An 18,631-nucleotide genomic window follows, 5' to 3' on the forward strand; every position below is an offset into this window, starting at 1 on the left:
GCCACCCAAGCCCAAATCCTCCTAGCAACTCTGCAATGCCAAGTGATGTGGCTAAGAGTTTAGCAACTCTTCCTGCATAAGCGACACATAGTAGGCATGCTCCTACCAGCCTTCTTAATAATATTGTCTTCACTAGCACAACATTGCTTGGCCCAAATCTTCCAATATTGCACACTCAAGGTAGGGTGCACAACCTGTCTAGAAAACAGATTTGCACAAGGCACAACTTCTGCCGACAACTTAAGAGCGGCCTTAGCCGACTTAACTGAGAAAACGCCTTTGCTATCTAAATCCCAAATTTTATAATCCTCACCACCAGCAATAACCGGCAAGTTTTCCACATCAATATTACAACGAATCATCAAATCTCTTGTTTTATCAGGAATAACCCAAGCACCATCAAAAATGATATCACTAACTTTAGCCTTAAAATCATTAGGGCATTTGGAAGTGATGCCAAGTCTTTGCGCAATAGAAAAATCACCAAACCAATTATCAAAGAATAAGGAAGTATTAGCACCATTACCTATAATTGAGCGAGTATGCTTCTGCACAAAGTTGTAGACTAAGCGAATGCCAGGAAAAACCGAAGAACCCAGCTTGTAATTTATCAGATTACCATTGAGCTTAAAGTATTTGGCCCTCAAAAATCTGGCCCAAATCTTGTTTGAATCCCGAATAGAAATCCAAAGCTTCATGAGCATAGCCCTATTAACATCATTTAACTTCTTAATGCCAAGACCACCTTCACGCTTTGGGAGGCATAGATCATCATATAGAACCGTAAAATATTTACATTTCTCAGCATCCCCCGACCAAAGAAATTTTTTAATGGCCCTCTCAACTTGCTTAATAACTGTGCATGGCCACTTATAAACAGCCATAAAATGAATAACATAACTAGAAATCACCGATTTAATTAGCACTAGCCGCGCTTGGAATGATAAAAGCTTACCTTTCCAGCCAGCCAACTTGTCCATAATTTTCTCAACTAATTGACGAACGTGAATATGCCGAACAATTCCAGGTTTCAATTGAATACCTAAGTACTTGTCCGGAAACATAGCTCTTTCCATACCCAAATAGTTAAAAATAGCAATAGCACGAGAAATTCGATCACCTCCAAAATAAAACTTGCTCTTTGCATAATTTACGCACTGACCAGACGCACGCTCATACAAATCAAGCATATTCTTCAAATTTTGCAAACTATGAAGATTACCTTTGCAGAAAATAAGAATATCATCCGCGAAAAGTAAGTGAGTAGGCGCCACACCCTTCTTGCTAACCATAACATGCATACTATTATTTGCAAACAACTTGGAAAGATTGCGACTTAAAACATCTTCAATAAGAACAAAGATAAAAGGTGAGAGATGATCACCTTGACGTAGACCTCTAGTAATACTGAAATAACCTTCAGGGCAACCATTAAGCATGACAGAAATCCGAGCTGAGCTAAGGATATTAAGAACCCACTTGCACCAGGAATCAGAAAAGCCATATTGACGAAAAACTTCATCTATGAAATCCCAACTTACCATATCAAAAGCTTGGGAAATATCCAGTTTGAGGCCAACGTTTCCATGCTTCCTTTCCGTATCGATCCCATTGATCAATTCAGACGCCAAAGCTATATTCTCATGAATGTTTCTACCCTTCATAAACGCAAATTTCTCTTCAGAGATCAACTTATTTAAAACAGTACCAAGCCTGGTAGCCATAATATTAGTAATGATCTTGAAGAAAAAATTGCTCAAGCCAATTGGCCTATAGTCTTTAATAGCATCAGACCTGCTATTTTTTGGAATAAGAACAATAAAACTAGAGTTAATGTCATTGGGAATTTTACGCATGGACCAACAGTTTGCAATTGCATTAAAAATATCTCTAGAAACAATATCCCAGCACTGTCGATAGAAAGAACCAGTGAAGCCATCCGGGCCAGGCGCAGAATCAGCTTCCAAATCAAAAACCGCCATTTTAACTTCCTCTAAAGATGGAATAGCATCCATATAAGCACTTTCAGTAGCTGAGATGCTTTCATGCTCAATATCAAATAAAACTGGATCAATATGAACGTCACCACCATTGAACTTGGCCTGATAATGGTTAACAATGTAATCCTTTATCTCATCCTGCAAAAACAAAGTAGTATCGTTAACAATCTTAAGCTCTGATATGGTATTCTGACTTCTCCTCATGTGGATGTTGTTATGAAAGAAATGAGTATTTTGGTCACCATCCTCCAACCAAGTTACTCTTGACTTCATCTTAAGCATAATGGCCAACTCCGTTCTCACATTGTCAACCTCTTTTTTGGCATCCGCAACCCTTAAGAACTGCAACTCATCAGCCGGATCATAATCAAGAAGATCATTCTCAGTCTCAATCTTTAATTTCGCCTGTTTCAGGCGAAATTGCACATCTCCAAAAATAGTTTTGTTCCAAATCTTCAATACCCCCTTTAGTCTCTTCAGCTTAGAAGTAAAAACAAAAGGGGGAGCGCCATTAAGATACACACTCCAGCTGTCTTCCACCAACTTCATAAAGCCTGGATGGAAAAGCCACGTCTTCTGAATTCGAAAAGGAACTCTAGCAGTCCTTGGATTTTCAAACGCAAATCCAAAAAGGGGGGAATGGTCTGAACAAACCCTAGGAAAGGCCTTGCATCTCCAGTTCGCATATTTATAGCACCAAGCATCATTTACAACCGCTCTATCATGTTTAGAGACAATTCGGTGATTTCCACCTCTACAATTAGATCAAATGTATTTTTTACCAATAGCATCAGCCTCAACCAAACCATTGTCAGAAATCCAGCTACGAAATTCATTCATATAAACCTCTTTGATCGGCCTTCCACCCTTCTTTTCCTCCAGGCGAAGAATGCAATTGAAATCTCCCAACACCAACCAAGGAATAGATATAAAACCTAAACCCAATTGACGCCAAAGCCTCTTTCGAACCACCGGATTATAGGAAGCGTGAACAGCCGTAATGAAATCCCCGCAAAATTCATAGTAATTGCTTTCCTTGAAGTAGATAAAATATCAGGCCTTAAAAGAGTATTCCTACATAAAATCCAAATATTATCTTTATCTCCATTAATATCATTTGTAATAACATCTTCAGAAAAATCAACCAAATTAAGAGACCTAACAAAACACACACTGCAGAAAACATGCGGTTCTGCAATGCAAATAAAGTCAGGTTTGTGCAAGTAAAAAAGCTCCCGCAACTTGTCTCTTGCACCATCCTTAGCCAATCCTTGAGCATTCCAATAGAAGACACGCATTAATTAACTATGCTCCTTGAAGGGCTTGTTGAACCCTTATCATCTTCTTTGCGAGTTTGACTTCGACCTCTTCTAACAACTTGGCCCACAGCCTCAACCGACTTGGCACCAGGTTTGCTTTTCTTTTTTGGCGCTGTTTTAAAAACGCCCTTCTTAGCCAAATTATCCAACTTCTTCTTCCCATCTAACTCCCTTCTAAGCTTATCTTCCTCATCTTTAGCGGCACTCCATTCCAATTTTTCAGCCTCAATCTCTACGATGCGTGCAACATCTGGTGGCTTTTCCTTAAAAGGCAATGCATCAGCTTCAATGCTTTCGTCTTCATCTTCACTAGCTTCAATACCAGTTTCAAACATATTGGAAGTCTCAAGGGCTTCAGCAGTTCGAACTGGAGAGGACCTTCTAGCCGTTCTAGTTGGAGAACTAAAACCATCATCGAGTTTTTCCAAAGCAGTATTAGAATGCATCTCTTAGGATTGTTGCGTTTGTGAAAAGTCTTGATGAGCAATTTCTTGTTGTTGTTTCTCTAAAACCAAAGTAGCATCTTCTTCTTGAACACTCTTCTCTTCCTCTTGCCTCTTCTTTGCCATAAGCAATTGTCTAGTATGTTGCAATTTAGCCAATAAAGCATCTTGTTCTATTTTTGCAAGATCTGCAGCCTTAGCCATATCATCAGCTATCCTTTTTTTTTCATCATAGACTTTGTAAAGTTCCTCCTCCTCCTTTTCAAGGTCCAAAGAAAGTGAAGCAGCATCATCAAAAATATCACGCAAAGGCACTGAACCAATTGTATTGCTAGCAGAATCAGGCAAGACATGCGGAATGTCTGCAATCTTGTCCTCTCCAGCAATACTCGAAGCTGGACTCGGAATCAGGGTATGACGCCCAGTATGCTTAACTCCACCAATACATAAACCATCATCCTTAGGCTCCAAAGATTGTTCCCCTCCTCCACCAGTATGATCCGGTGGTGGAGGCTTATCTTTTGGCTTAACATATTTTTCCTTCTTCCAATAATCTTTCAGTTCATCCATTTCAGCCTTGAGAGCCGCACATTTTAAATCATCCTCTTTGGCATCATGCAGCTTCTCCAAATCTTGATACTTAGCTGTTCTGCATTGGGACAAAGTGTGACCAACTGATTTACAATGGTCACAAAAATCAGGCTTATTCAAAAAATCATAATCAAGACGAAAACCTTCCGAACGATCCTCATCATCAATAACAAGCTTAGGCAAAGGTTTTGAAAAATCTATATCCACCAGTATCGCAGCAAAATAACCATATTCAACTTTCAATGTTCTCGGATCAACAGTCACAGGCTTGCCAAGGCCACGAGCAATTCGAAATAAGATCTCTTCCTCCCAATATTCAAAGTGAAGATAAGGGAAATGCACTCAAACCGTGTCCCTTGAGTTCTTCTCCGATTCAGGATTAAACATAGGAGTCCATGGCATCATCTTTAATTGTTGTTCCTTAACCTTCTACGGACCTTCATAGCTAACTCTTTTACGATCAACCTCATTGTTAAGCTTAATGACAAAATAACCTTTCACCCATGGAATAAACTGGACTTAGCCTGTTAATCTCCATTGTTCGCAAAGAATTCGCTTAACATCTTCAAACTTGGTACCTAGGGTTTTGAAATCAAAACGGCCTACAATACTGAATTTCCATATTTCTTTAGAACGCCGAATGACATCCTTAGGAATTGTAATCACAGTCTCCCCAGTAGAAGCTCGAACAAGAGGATGTGATAAAGAATCTGCATCAATATTGGACATAACAATTGATTTCTTCTTAACTATATTAGCATACGAACTATTCCCATCTTTGGAATTGGCCGCGCCATGATTAGGGTTTTCTGTTTTTGGAACATAGGTAAATCTTGGCCTTGAACGTGATTGATTTCTATTCTGTGCTCGATCAAAGCATTTCTGATTTGGATGGTTGCCTAGATCAGGCGGGATTGATTGATTCGGCGCCATTGATGCCAAATCGTAGCACAAAGAACGCAAGGAGAAGAAAAAGAGAAAAAACCGGAGCTAGTCCGACCAAACCCTAGGTTTTTGCTTTTTTTATCAATAACATTTAGACATGGGCTGAACATGAGAAGGCATTTGATCTTTTAAATGGTGGGGAGACTAATTATAAAGAAAAAAATTCTCTAGAACGGTTAGAGCTTTCTCGGTAGTAGTGAAGAGAAGAAAGATGCTAAAGAAAAGTGGGACATTTGGCCTCATTTTGTTGGTGCTGGACTAGAGTAGTGCTATAGGTATTTTGTTTTTGTTTTGTTTTTCTTATTAAAAAAGAAAAAGGTTTAGTGCATCACGATGGGCAAGGCGAAGCCCCGCGCAGACCAAATAAAAAACGCATGGCTACGGGGCTGGACGAATTCCCGTGCATACAAAGCAGAAAGAAAAATACCCGGTGTATAGTACGGGCATAAATCTAATTTAGACTAAATTGTAAATCAGAAAGGTTATATATGTATTTTCCATATTTTAAATAACTTTTGGACTAATTCGTATTTTTTGACGTGTTTTTGGACTAAACCGTTTTTTCTCTTTTTACTACTCCTTTCATCGGAGATATTTAATGTAGGAATTACCAATAGGTACTATTATAGTGTTCTTAGTTAGTGGCATGTCCACCCATTAAAGCCCAGTAACCGGAGGTCCATAATTAAAACAAAACACAAAAATGGACCAAATTTTTTAAGCCCAGATCCTACACACGTGTGTAACCTATTACGTGCATTTTAATAATTCCCAAAATGGCCTTCACTATAAATATAACCGAAATAAAAGCCACATTTTCTCAATTTTCTTCTCAGATCCGTTTTCCCTCTCTCGCTCGCTCTCCTTTTCTCTGCTGCAGCCGCTTATGAAGTTTAGACCTAGGGTTTGTGAAGATGTTTCGTGGTTTTACAGGTATGTTATGTAATCTTTTCTCCAGTTCTTCTTTGTTTTTGATTAATTCTCAACCGAATCATGAAGATCTGATTGATTTCATGATGTTTTCACTTTCTTTTTCCAGTTTTGGTAGTTCGATTTCATGATGTGCTCTAGTTTTTCACGTGCTGCTGATTTTTAGACTATGAATCAACAGTACATATTTGGTGTACTGAAATATACTGCTCTAATTTTGTTGTTTTTTTTATAGTTTTGGAGATTTTTCTTGTTTGATCCAGAAGTACATATACGGAATACTCAAATTAAAGTGTTTCGATTCTATTTTTTCATAGATTCGCTACTTGTTTTTCACATGCAGCTAAATTTTAGATTATGAATCAGCAGTACATATATGATGTACTGAAAAATTATGCTTTAATTTTGTTATTTTTGTAGTTTTGGATATTCTTCTTCTTCGATCTAGAAGTATATATATGGAATACTGGAAAAAAAAGTGTTTCGATTCAGTTTTTTTATAGATTCATTACTTGGTTTTCACATGCAGCTGATTTTAGTTCCATTTTTTTTTATATGCTTTTGTGTATTAATCATCGGTACGTATATGATATATTGGTGGATTTTAATGAAACAAGTTCAGATCTAAATAAAAAATCATGTTTTATGTTTATTTCATTAGTAGATCTGATATTTTTATGGTTTTTGGTTTGATTTTCAATTTTCTTTTGTGTATTAACCATCAATACATATCTGACGTACTGTTTTCTTTTTTTTTTTTTACTATGAATCTATAGGTTTTCTCTTATTTTTTTGGTTTGATCCAGGAGTACATATATGTTGTACTGGTTGAAACTTCTTCTGATTCTGTTTTATTCAGAGTTTTGCCACTTTGTTTGGTTTGATCCATGAATTCGTATGTGAAATACTGAAGTATGTGCTTTGATTCGGTTATATTCATGGATTCATCACTTCTTGACATGTAATTGAGTTTTTAGTTTATGAATCCGCGGTACGTATATGTTGTACTGATAAAAACTTCTTTTAATTCTGTTTTATTCATAGTTTTGCCACTTTAGTTTGGTTTGATCCATGAGTACGTATGCGAAATACTGAAATGGATGCTAGTTTTGTTGCTGTGTTTTAATATTGTTATATTCTGGTCACATTTACAGGTTCAATATGTCCAACGGATACATACTCTATATGTAAGCAGTGAGATAGATACATACTTAGATTTGTACGTAGTGTAGCAGATATGTACTCAGATTTGTAAGCAGTGTACCAGATATGTACTCAAATTTGTAAGCAGTGTAGACACACACGTTTGGTAGTAATGGGTATTATGGACATTTCCATGTTTTAATTAATTTTGGACCTGCGGATAAAAAAAGGATCCGGTTGGACCCTACTATAAATAACTATATGGGCCTAGGACCAAACAAGAAATTTTCCCTATTTAATCAACCATGTAACTACTGTACTTTCGGTTGTCCGGTATACGTAGGCATATCATCATAAAACTGTGATTCAAGATTAAAAAATAAAACTTTAGCATAATTATTTAAATCAGAATCAGAGAAAATTAATGTCGTCGTCGACCTATAGTGAATATCATTATAGAGCTAACTGCAGCTGCAGACATGTTCGCGCTCTCACCGCCCTAGTCAAGGAATCATTCCTTACATATTGTCCACCATTGATGAACTCCGTCACTACCTTTGTTACAGAGTTTCATGTATACAATAAATATGATTAAGAACAGCAATATAGGAAGAATGAAAATATATAAACAACTCAAACCACACTTGTAAAGCATCTTTGCTACCAAAAAGCCCCATGTGCACCTCAAAGTATATATATATAAACAAGAAAACATCACCAAACAAATGAAAAAAATTCAAGTGCATGAGAAACAAAATACCGATTCTAAGAATAATTCCTCCCCTCTCTCTGCCCTAAATTGCTGAAGAAACTTAATAGGAGTTCTATTAGTTAATTAATCAACGAAGTTTATCGAGTTAGTGATAGAAACCCGAGTTTCAATTGTTAATTAAACAAGTGGATTTGAGAAACACATGCAGATCATATAGGTTGTATTGGTTTTCAGTAATGCAAAAAATAATTGAGAAAGTTATTACAAGAAAACAAAACTAAGCGAAGTGAAGCTGTCATTGTGGGAGAAATTTGGTGCAATGCCATGTTGAAACACCCTCCACCATTTATTCACTCGGCCCTTAGCTACCAATGATTTATATGATCCCTGATTATCCATATTCTCATTGTGAACACACAAATCACGAAGGCATCTGAATGCTCACAACCAATCATCGTAATTTAGAATGATTTGTAATGATGATATCATAGTGTTGATTCCTTGGCTCAAAACTCTCGGGTTTATCACAACCTCATCTAACTCCGTGCGAGGCGTTTGCGCACGGGATATAAGTAAAAACAAAGAAAACAAAACATAGAAGTAAAGATTCATGGGGTTTTAGGCAAACGTAAAGTGCAGAAATATAAACAAGACCAAGGTTTACGTGGTACAACACTAAGGCCTACGTCCACGGGGTTTGTCGTTTCACTATATACTTGACGGTTACAAGAGTAGTCGAATGACTTTTGAGTTTACATGTCTTTCTATTGTAAAGGACTAACTTATGCTCAAAATTCTTCTCTCTCCTTCTCTTCCTGATTTTTCCGATCCCCCTTCCTCTTGGTGGAGAGGGGGTATTTATAGGGTTAGAGTGTGGGACCCATCTCTGAAGGCCGTTGGAACCTTATCTTCTTGTGTTTTGTGTCCATCACGCAGGGGTCTTCGTTCGTAACTTCATCACGCAGAGTCATCCTCGTTCGTTCCACGGGTTGATCGACACGTATGCTGCTCAGAGTGTTTAATGCGGGTAGTTGAGGCGCCTGCTCGTGTCAGGCAAGTGTTTTCTGCCTCTGTCGCGTCCATGTCAGTACATCTTCTCTCCGTCGTTGATCTTGGATTATTTTGGGGATGAGATAAAGTTACTCTTTGGGAGTTATTTGGTGCTCCCAGTACAGCGTGTTACCGGAACATCCTTTAACTTCTATCCTTGGATTGTTCGGGCAAAGATCCCTCGGTGATGGGATGGGATTCTTGGTTATGAGCGTGTGTCATCATACTTTGATGACCTTGTCCGCATGCCCTCCATGTATCTTCCTATGTACACGTGTTTGATGATGAAATATGTGCACACAATTTGCCCCTTTTCTTCGGGCTTGAGTGTTTAGCGGGAGCATTGAAGAAAATAGTCGTTACATATTCTTCCTCTCTCCTAATAACTTCTCCTAGATACTTGGGCATGTTTCTTTATTCGTGCATTAACTGCTCATTTAATGGGCACGTTTCTCATTCCTCTCTTAACTTCCTCCTCTTTTTTTCGAGTATATTAAGGAAGAGAGAAAAATTAATTTCATTCACTCAAATTTATTTTATTCTCTCCGTCTTCATTCCTTGCTCTTCATTCCTTGTTCTTCAGCCCTTAAATTCCCTGTCAGTCTTCATTTAAATTCTCTGTCAGTCTTCATTCTTCAGTCCTTAAATTCTCTCCGCCTTAGCATTAATCACACTTGCTTCCTCTTTATTTCTGATTTGTTCTTTCTGCTGTTGTTTTTGCTGGTAAGTTTTTTCTTTTCTTTGTTTCCACTGTTTTACGCTATGTTGATTTGTAAATTTTCTGCTTCTGTTGTGCCTACTTCCACCGAGGAGTGCCTCGACTGCCCAGGTATGCGGATTCTAGCTGCGCTTCTCCTTCTTTAGAAATTCAACCGTTCGGGGAAAAATAATTCTTTTTGTGGTGTGTTGGTTTTCAGGTGTCGAAGAAGAAAAAGATTAAGCCGAAGCAGTCTTCTACCATTGTGATGGGTGAGGCTGAGGCTCATGAAGAAGTTACCAGTCCGGTGAACGAAGAGTTTGCTGAGTATGAGGAGATTACAGATGGGGAGGAACGTACTGATATTTCCCCTCTCAATGTCGAAGAAGAGGTCTGTGCGGGTCATGATGGTGATGAAGGGAGAAAAAACGCCGTGGTAGCTGATGGCGGTGTTATTGGTGATATTTTTGTCCCTGCTGGTGATGCCGCGGATACTCTCCCCACCCTTTCTCAAGAGTTTTCTTTTGACCAGATGTATTCCACAGGGGAGTTCTTCGACGATGCCCTCGATTTTCCTGAGGACTTCTCTCTACTTTCCCCCAATGATGATTGCGATGTGCTCGGGGGTGCTGATAACGAAGACGCTGATGTTCAGGATGGTGGCGCGGAGGAGCATGGTGCGCATGTTGTTGCCGACATTTGTGCTGAAGGGGCCGTATCAGAAAAGGGGAAGTCAGTGATTGATTCGCCTGCCGCGGATCTTCCTCATTCGCCGACATCTGAGGGTGAGGACACCATAATGGATTGGCTCAAGAAAAAGGATCTGCTATTTGTCCCTCATCCCGCCCCGGTTGTTACTGGTGAAAAGGATTCTGATGCGTATACCCGTCGTATGATGGAAATGTCTTCCAAGGCGCGGGTATCTGAGGCCTGGGGAAGAAATTTGAGTGTTCCCGAAGCTACCCTTTTGTCGGAGCCTCCTTCTTCCGTTGCGGATATGATGGCCATAGCCGACGGGTATCAATATGGCTTTCCTCAGCAGCGTGTCTTGGAGGTAAATTTTCGTACATATTTCTTCGTGACGAACGAATTCTTCAGTAAAATAATGTTTGTCGTCTTGATGTGTAGATGATGAGGAGTGAGCATTGTAACCACGTGCTGTATCAGTTCTTCAAAGCGAAATCTCTGAAGCTCGAGGCTAAGCTTCGTCACAGAAAAAGGAATTATCTGCGGCTGAGGTGGAAATAGAAGAGCTGAAGAAAAGCCTCAAGGAGAAAGAAAGCTGGGTGAAGCGGAGGCCGGTCTTCGTTCAGAGCTTGTTCTTCGCGCCGAGTTAGAGCAAACTCGCGGCCAAGTTTCAGCTTTCACAGGTTTGGTTCTTTCCTTTTTCCTCGCAGTGTCATTTCCTCTTATTACTTAGTGTTCTGTCTGAGTCTCCCCACCCTATCTCCAGTGGGTGGTCCCCGAGCTGATATGGCTTCGAACGAAAGGGCACGGCAAATCTCGTATTAAAGACTTGTTGAAAAATTAAAAGCGAAGCCAAAAATGGGATGCTCGGCTGAGGTATGGGCGCAGGCATGTTCAATGGATATGCAAATCTGTATAACCATGACCGTGCTTTATTTAATACCTGCTGTGGACACGTGATAGTCTGCGGGAATCCCGTGAGCGTACTTCTTGTTGGAGTCTAGGATACAACTTCTGGAAGAGGAATTACAAAAGGCTCGATCCCTCCCTTTTCCAGGAGTTAGGATAGTGCGGTGTGTCTTCAGAGAAAGGGACAATGCCCGTGCCGAAGCTGCTCTAAGCAAGGCCCTTGCCGCGTCCCGCGAAGTAGCTCGTCAGGCTGAGTCTGAGAGAATCTTGAAGTGTGTATGTACAGATTGAGCAAGGGGGTATCAGAGATAAACAAAGAAGTCGACCACCTTCGTCACATGGATTCGATGAAGCAGGTAGAATTAGATGCCAGTCAATTTACTCTCACCAACCTTCAACTAGATTATAAGAAATTATCCGCGGAATATGACATCTTGATGAAGCGCGAGATGCGGTTGTTAATGAGTATGAAGAGCTTCGGCTTGTGTCGAAGGTATAACCCTATTCATCGAGTGTGATTGTGTCTTTTCTGTGCTAACTCCCTGGTGTTGTCTTTTTCAGAGCTCGAGGGACAACTTCGCGTTGCAAATGAAAAACTTGAAAAGGCTCAATCTTCCTTAGCGCAGCAGGAAGAACAGACCAATCATTTTAAGAGTTTAGCGGCAACCCGCGAGGAGGCCGTTGGTGCTGCTTCTAAAGAAGTGAATCGTCTATCTTCATTGTTATCCCAAGCCCAACAGCGGACGACAGTTATTAAGCACAAGGCTCGGTGTCAATTGGCTGAGGAGACGAACAAGATGCTAGAGAAGATAAAACTTGGCTTAAAGAACGAGCATGGTCTTGTGAAGAACTATCCGCGTCGTCCAGTTCCTGCTGCCTTGCCTGGCTCCTCGGGACCCTCATCTGGTGGGAGCGTCCCTTCAAGTCTTCGGAACAATCCTGCTGATGGGGCGGCATCATCTAGGTAGAGACCGCGGCATCATTATCCTTCCACTTTTTGTAATCATGCAAAAATAATATTTTTTGCTAGTATCATGTAAAAGGAATATTTTTTGATGTGTATTCTTCCTTGAATTGGCCTTCTGCTTTTTGTAATCATCCTTTATGAAATGGATCCTTTTCTTGATATACCTGCAATGTTGGTTTGTTTTTATTTTAAGCATTGTGAAAAAAAAAATCTAAGTTTTTTAAGTGTTTGGGTGCGATACTGAAGGGAGGTACCTTCGTGATCGTCTTGAGACCTGTCACCCCGCTGGCGAATCCTGGGCCAGAAGATTCCCAGACGGTGGGGGCCGAGGCAACGTTCTAGGATATGGGGTTAAAATATTTACATACACCCATTCCGTCGACCCGTTGCCTTAATATTGGTTGGGTATCTCTTTCTGCTGGGTGCCTTCCCCCTGGTCTTACACTTATGGACACTGATGGGGGAGCCCTGAGAGATTGTAGATTAACTACTTTCCCCAATATTGTCGATAGATTTCGTGACTTGATAATTTGAAAGCTTGTTTGATTGATAGGTTGAGGCCTGCAATTCCTCTTCCAGAGATAGAAACATGTGGAGCGGTCACTCCCTTCTTCTTCTGGTACACTCCAAGCAGATTCAAGTCTGCGTTGCTCCTATGGGAAGTATGGTTTGAGCCACTTAGCATTCCAAGGATGCCGGAGGACCTCGCCTTTTAGATTACGAAGGTAGTAGGAACCGCTTACCCCAACGTCGTGTATTATAAAAGGTCCTCCCCACGTAGGTGCTAATTTCCCCATCTCTTTCTCTTGCTGATACCGTGGGATTGTTCTCAACACATACTGCCCTCTACAAAATTCCGAGCTTTACCTTTTTGTTGTACTCCCTTGCTAGTCTTCGTTGATAATTTTCCATCTTTTGTAATGCTGCTTCCCTTCTTCCTTCCAAGTCGTCCAACCTTTCTAACATCATATCTGTTGTGAGGTTTTTCTCCCAAGCTTCGGTCTTCGTGGTTGGCATGAGGATTTCCGTAGGGATGACTGCTTCAGCTCCATAAGTTAGAAGAAACGGGGATTCCCCGTGGCGGATCTTCGTGTTGTCCTGTATGCCCATAACACATTGTGCAGTGTTCACCATCTCCCTTATGCTCGTCTAATTGTTTTTTGAGTATAAGGGCGAGGGTCTTGTTGGTAGCTTCCGCTTGTCCGTTGCTTTGAGGGTATATGGGGGTGGACTTGTTCTTTCTTATTTGAAAGTATCGAAGAGCATGTCTATATTTTTCCCCTGTAATTGCTTACCATTATCAGATACAATTTCAGCGGGTATACCGAATCTGCAAATGATGTTCTGGAATATGAAAGTAAACACATCCACGTCTCTGATCCTGGCCAAGGCCTTAGCCTCCACCCATTTACTGAAGTAGTCCGTGGCTACTATCAAAAATCGTCTTTTCCCTGATCCTTCGATGAAAGGCCCGACGATGTCTACGCCCCATTTTGCAAATGGCCACGGGCTATCGACGGAGTTTAACATTGTTGCCGGCGCGTGGATCTTTTTGGCGAAGCGCTGACATTCTTCACACGTCGGGACATCCTCGCGGCATCCTGTATCATTGTCGGCCAGTAATATCCTTGCGTTTTTGCTTTGTCAGCTAGTGATCTCATGCCGCTATGATTCCCCGCGTCACCATAATGGATTCATTTAGAATTCGATGCCCCTCTTTCCGGGACAAGCAACGTAGTAATGGTCCAGAGGAAGGATTTCTTGTACAGGACCCCATCCCGAAGATCATATCTTCCTACTTTGGAGAGTATCTTCCTAGCTTGTTTCTGATCCGCAGGTAAGCTTTTCCTTTTCGAGAAAGGCATGGATCATCACTCTCCAATCTTCGTTGCTGAAGTCTTCGTCTTGATTTGCTCTTGACAGGATATCTTCTTCGTCAAAGTCGTTATGGATGTCTTCTCCTACCTGGTCTTCGATATTTTCTTCCACTGTATCTTGATTGGTAGCGAAGGAGAATTGAGATGCAATCGAAGGCTCGTATACCCTTGCTATTTTAATAGCTTCGACGTTTTTATCCCTCAGCATGGATGATATATATGCTAGGGCATCCGCGTGCCTGAGGTCCCTTCTGCATAAGTGCCGGAACTTATGTTCGGGATTTGCGATGCCAATGTTTGGACCAAGGCCATGTAAGCTGAGAGGGTGTCATCGTACACATTATACTCGAGCCCTATTTGCCGTATGACAAGCTGCGAATCACTTGTCAGCCTTACATCGGTTACCCCCATCTCTATTATTATACGGAGGGCATGTACGACAGCTTCGTATTCAACGATGTTGTTGGTATGCTCTTTGAATTCTAACCTAAGTGCCTGTATAATCCTTTCTCCGGTTGGGGTGATGATGACAATGCCTATTCCTGCTCCTTCCTTATTTTTGGATCCGTCGACGAAGACTTCCCATTGTCTTTGACTCGCAGGTTCGAGGATATCCATTGGATCCTTGTTTTCTTCCTCGGCTTCTGGTATTCCCTTAATCTCTTCGTCGTTGTCAAGGGGGAGGTCTGCTAAGAAATCCGCCAGAACTTGGGACTTCCGAGAATGTTGAATTTCATGAATGATGTTGAATTGGTCCAGATGGGTGTTCCATTTGGCTATTCGGCCCACTTTTCCCGTGCTTTTGAGGACTGCTTCCAATGGTGCTTTGCATGGGACCCTGACGAGGTGAGTTAGGAAGTAGGTTCTCAGTTTTGAGTAGCCCATACCAATGCGAGGATGAGCTGTTCAATTGTATAGTTCCTTTCCGCAGAATTGAGGGTCTTGCTGACGTAATAGATAGGTTGTTCTATCTTTGTATTGGTTTTGACCAACACTGCGCTGACTGCGTCTTCTGTTGCTGCTATGTACAATGCCAAAACCTCATCAGGATCTGGCTTCTGCAGGATCGGGATTGAGGCTAGGTGTTCTTTGATTTTTTGGAATGCTTCCTCGCATTCAACGGTCCATTCGAACCTGCTCCCTTTTTTGAGAATATTGAAGAAATGTTTGCATTTGTCCGAGGATCGGCAATAAATCTGCCCAAAGCTGCTGCTATGGATCCATTGAGTTTCTGTACTTCCTTTAAATTCTTTGGGGACGGCATCTCTACTATGGCTTGAATCTTTGCTGGGTCTACCTCGATGCCCCTTTTTGTTACCAGATACCCGAGGAATTTCCCCGAGGTGACACCGAAAGTACATTTCTCCGGATTCACTTTCATGTGATGTTTTCTCATTGCTTCGAAGATATTCTCAGATCCTGGTGGTGATCTTTGCGCAGCTTGCTTTTGACGAGCATGTCGTCAACGTAGACTTCTAAGGTTCCTCCAATCCATGGCTTGAAGATAGCATCGACCATCTTTGGTATGTTGCCCCTGCGTTTCGAAGTCCGAAGGGCATTCTAGTGTAGCAATAAAGGCCATGTGGGTGTAGAACGCTGTGTGTGGCTGATCTTCTTCTGCCAGGGCTACTTGGTTGTAGCCAGAATGTCCATCCATGAATGACAGTTCTTCATATCCTTCTACTGCTCTCTCTACCAGCTGATCTATGCTCGGCAGGGGATAGCTGTCCTTTGGACATGCCTTGTTGAGATTAGTAAAATCGATGCATATTCTAACCCCTCCATTTTTCTTAGGAACAATGACCATGTTGGAAATCCAGGTAGGGTACTTGACCTCCTTGATAAATCATGCGTCTAGTAGTTTCCGAAGTTCTGTTTCCACTGCCTCATGATACTCTGGAGCTACTTTTCTTATTTTTTGCCTGAACGGGGGCGTGCCCGGTTCGATGCGTAGCTCGTGTTGGATCACTTTCGGGTCAATCCCCGGCATATCTCCTAGCTTCCAGGCGAACACATCCGCGTATTCCTTAAGTAATTTGGTTAAAGAATCTTCTCTTCCTTCATCCATTATGGTCCCTATTTTGATCATCTTCGGGTTTTCTTCCGTTCCTATGTTGATTTATTTTACGGGCTCCACTGGTGTGAACACGGGCTTCGGGTCTCCGAGGACTGGGACGCTCTTTTTTGCTATTTGGCGTGTTTCTGTCCTTCGCTGGTTGTTGAAGTACTTGTCTCTGTGCTTAGGATATTATCATCTTTCGTCAAGCCCTTCCCTGTAGTTTCCTTGAGGAACAGGTCTATGGCCTTCTCTTTCGCGGCTTCTTAATTTTTAACTCTTCGGATTTTTCGCTGCTCTTCTTGCTCGTTGTTGATACGATCCTGAGTGGCCTGGCACTCTCTTGTAGTGACCCGATCTCCCTTGATTTCCATTACTCCTTCGGGTGTTGGGAATCTGAGATATTGGTAGTACGTTGCCGCAACTCCTTTAAGTTTATGTAACCATTTTCGCCCAATAATAGCGTTGTAGGGGGATGGGGTGTCCACCACACTGAATCAGGTTTCTAATTTCATGGGTCCTGCGTTAACCTGCAACACGATGTCTCCCAAAGGCTTCGTGGGTGCTCCATTGAATCCGTAGATGGTGTAATAAGAGGTCATTAACTGTTCATCATGGAGTTTCATCCGTTTGAATGCATCGTAGAATAGGACGTTTACCGAGATTCCCCCGTCTATGAGGATATTTTTGAGGTTACATCCAGCTAATGGTAGTGTTAGGACCAAGGGATCGTTATGGTCTTCCATATCTTCTTCTATATATTCGGCATCGAAAATAATAGGAGAGTCCATCCACTCTTCGTGCTCGTCCACCTCTATCCCATCGACCTTATACAATTCGCAGCGGTCTTCGAATTGCTTCCGTAACCTCTTTCCTATCTGTGTTGTAAGTGAGGGCCCTGCGGCTTCAGAACACGAGATGGTGTTGATTGTGCGGTTCCCTTCCGGAAGTTGGACTGGTTTGGTTCGTTTGGATCTATCTTCGGCAACATCCTTTCGTACGTAATGTTTGAGCTCTCCCGCATCAATTAATTTTTGGATCATTGTTTTGAGGTTTTTACATTTTTCGGTCTGGTGTCCGTTGAAACAATGATATTCACAGTAATCTTTAGACTTCTCGGATCTCGGGGGATGCTTTCCCTTAGACCATGGACACTCCAGGTTTTCTCTTCCTTTGATCTCTCGTAGGATACGAGCATAACTAGCGTTGAGTTTCGTGTAAACTTGATCTTCGAATTTTCGGTCACCTGTTCTTCGTTCATCCCTTCGTTCCTTCCTATCTTCGTGAGGTCTCTCCACCGAACAACTCCTTTTGGCCCAATTGGTTTGTTCTGCTGAATTGGTGCGGTGAGATCTCTGCAGAAATGCCCTCGGGTTTTCCCGTTGGATTTCTTCAAGTCGAGCGTGCTTTTCAATAATTATTCGAAGATCTCCCTCTATCTTAGGCATGCTTCCGTGAATCTCAACAAATAGTGGACTCATTCGGTCTAATCCCCATTTGTAGCAATTGATGCTTACCACTGGGTCCACACTTCCTATGGCTTGGCAGATCTTGTGCCATCTGTTAGTGTATTCCCTCGTGGTTTCCTTGTAGCCAATTGCTAGTGAGAAGAGCTTATCCATTCCGGTGTTTACAGTCTTGTTGTACATGTATGTTCTTAAGAATTTTTCTGCGAGTTGGTCGTATGAGTGGATGGAGTCTGGTGGAAGATTATCAAACCAAGACAATGCCGATCCCTTCAGGCTTGACGGGAAGTATCTACAGAGTACAACGTCGTTCTGACCCCATCTAGCTAAGACACGGTTATAATACCGAATATGTGCAGCAGGATCGCTGGATCCGTCATAGCATTCGAACGTCGGGACAGGGCATTTCAGCGGAATAGGGGTGTTGGCCAGGCGATGAGTTAAGGGAGTAGAGTTAGCTTCTCTCATGACCTCTTCTAACCTTCCCCCTCCTTGTATACTTTTTAATTGCCTGATCTTGGCCATCATTTCATCTCGTAGCTCTTCCATCGCGCGGTGGTGCCCTATGTTCTTCTGCTCGTTATAGTCTGATTCTCCGTCGTCATAATCCGGGTCGGATGCGCTACTTCCCCTAGTCGCGTCTCCATTAGCCGCTCTAACGACTCTTCGGTTTGGCTCTGGTGCCTTCGAATTTGATTCATCAAGTTGTTGGCTGGTCTTCGTGCTTAGGGCAATCCGATCCTTCAAATCTTGATTTTCTCGGGCCAGCAGAGCTACGGCATCTGCGTAAACCTTTTGGCTCTTCTTCAAGCTCAGCCATCAGTCGATGTGATTGGTTT

The 18,631-nt window shown here is 41.7% G+C and overlaps 2 protein-coding genes across 2 annotated transcripts; both read right to left on the bottom strand.

The window, feature by feature from the left end:
• Positions 1-59: 59 nt before the first annotated feature.
• On the bottom strand, positions 60-3,765 carry LOC113291584. The gene is made up of 3 exons (XM_026541104.1): positions 3,333-3,765; positions 2,973-3,192; positions 60-2,754 (listed from the first exon to the last, which is right to left on the bottom strand). The coding sequence occupies exons 1-3, from the start codon at positions 3,763-3,765 to the stop codon at positions 60-62; spliced, it is 3,348 nt and encodes a 1,115-aa protein (XP_026396889.1).
• Positions 3,766-3,768: 3 nt separating this feature from the next.
• Positions 3,769-4,823, bottom strand: LOC113291586. The gene is made up of 2 exons (XM_026541105.1): positions 4,791-4,823; positions 3,769-4,659 (listed from the first exon to the last, which is right to left on the bottom strand). Exons 1-2 carry the CDS (start codon positions 4,821-4,823, stop codon positions 3,769-3,771), a joined length of 924 nt encoding a protein of 307 aa, XP_026396890.1.
• Between the last annotated feature and the right edge of the window lie 13,808 nt (positions 4,824-18,631).

This window comes from Papaver somniferum, chromosome 6 (genome assembly GCF_003573695.1).
Source record: "Papaver somniferum cultivar HN1 chromosome 6, ASM357369v1, whole genome shotgun sequence".
Classification (NCBI taxonomy): Eukaryota; Viridiplantae; Streptophyta; class Magnoliopsida; order Ranunculales; family Papaveraceae; genus Papaver; species Papaver somniferum.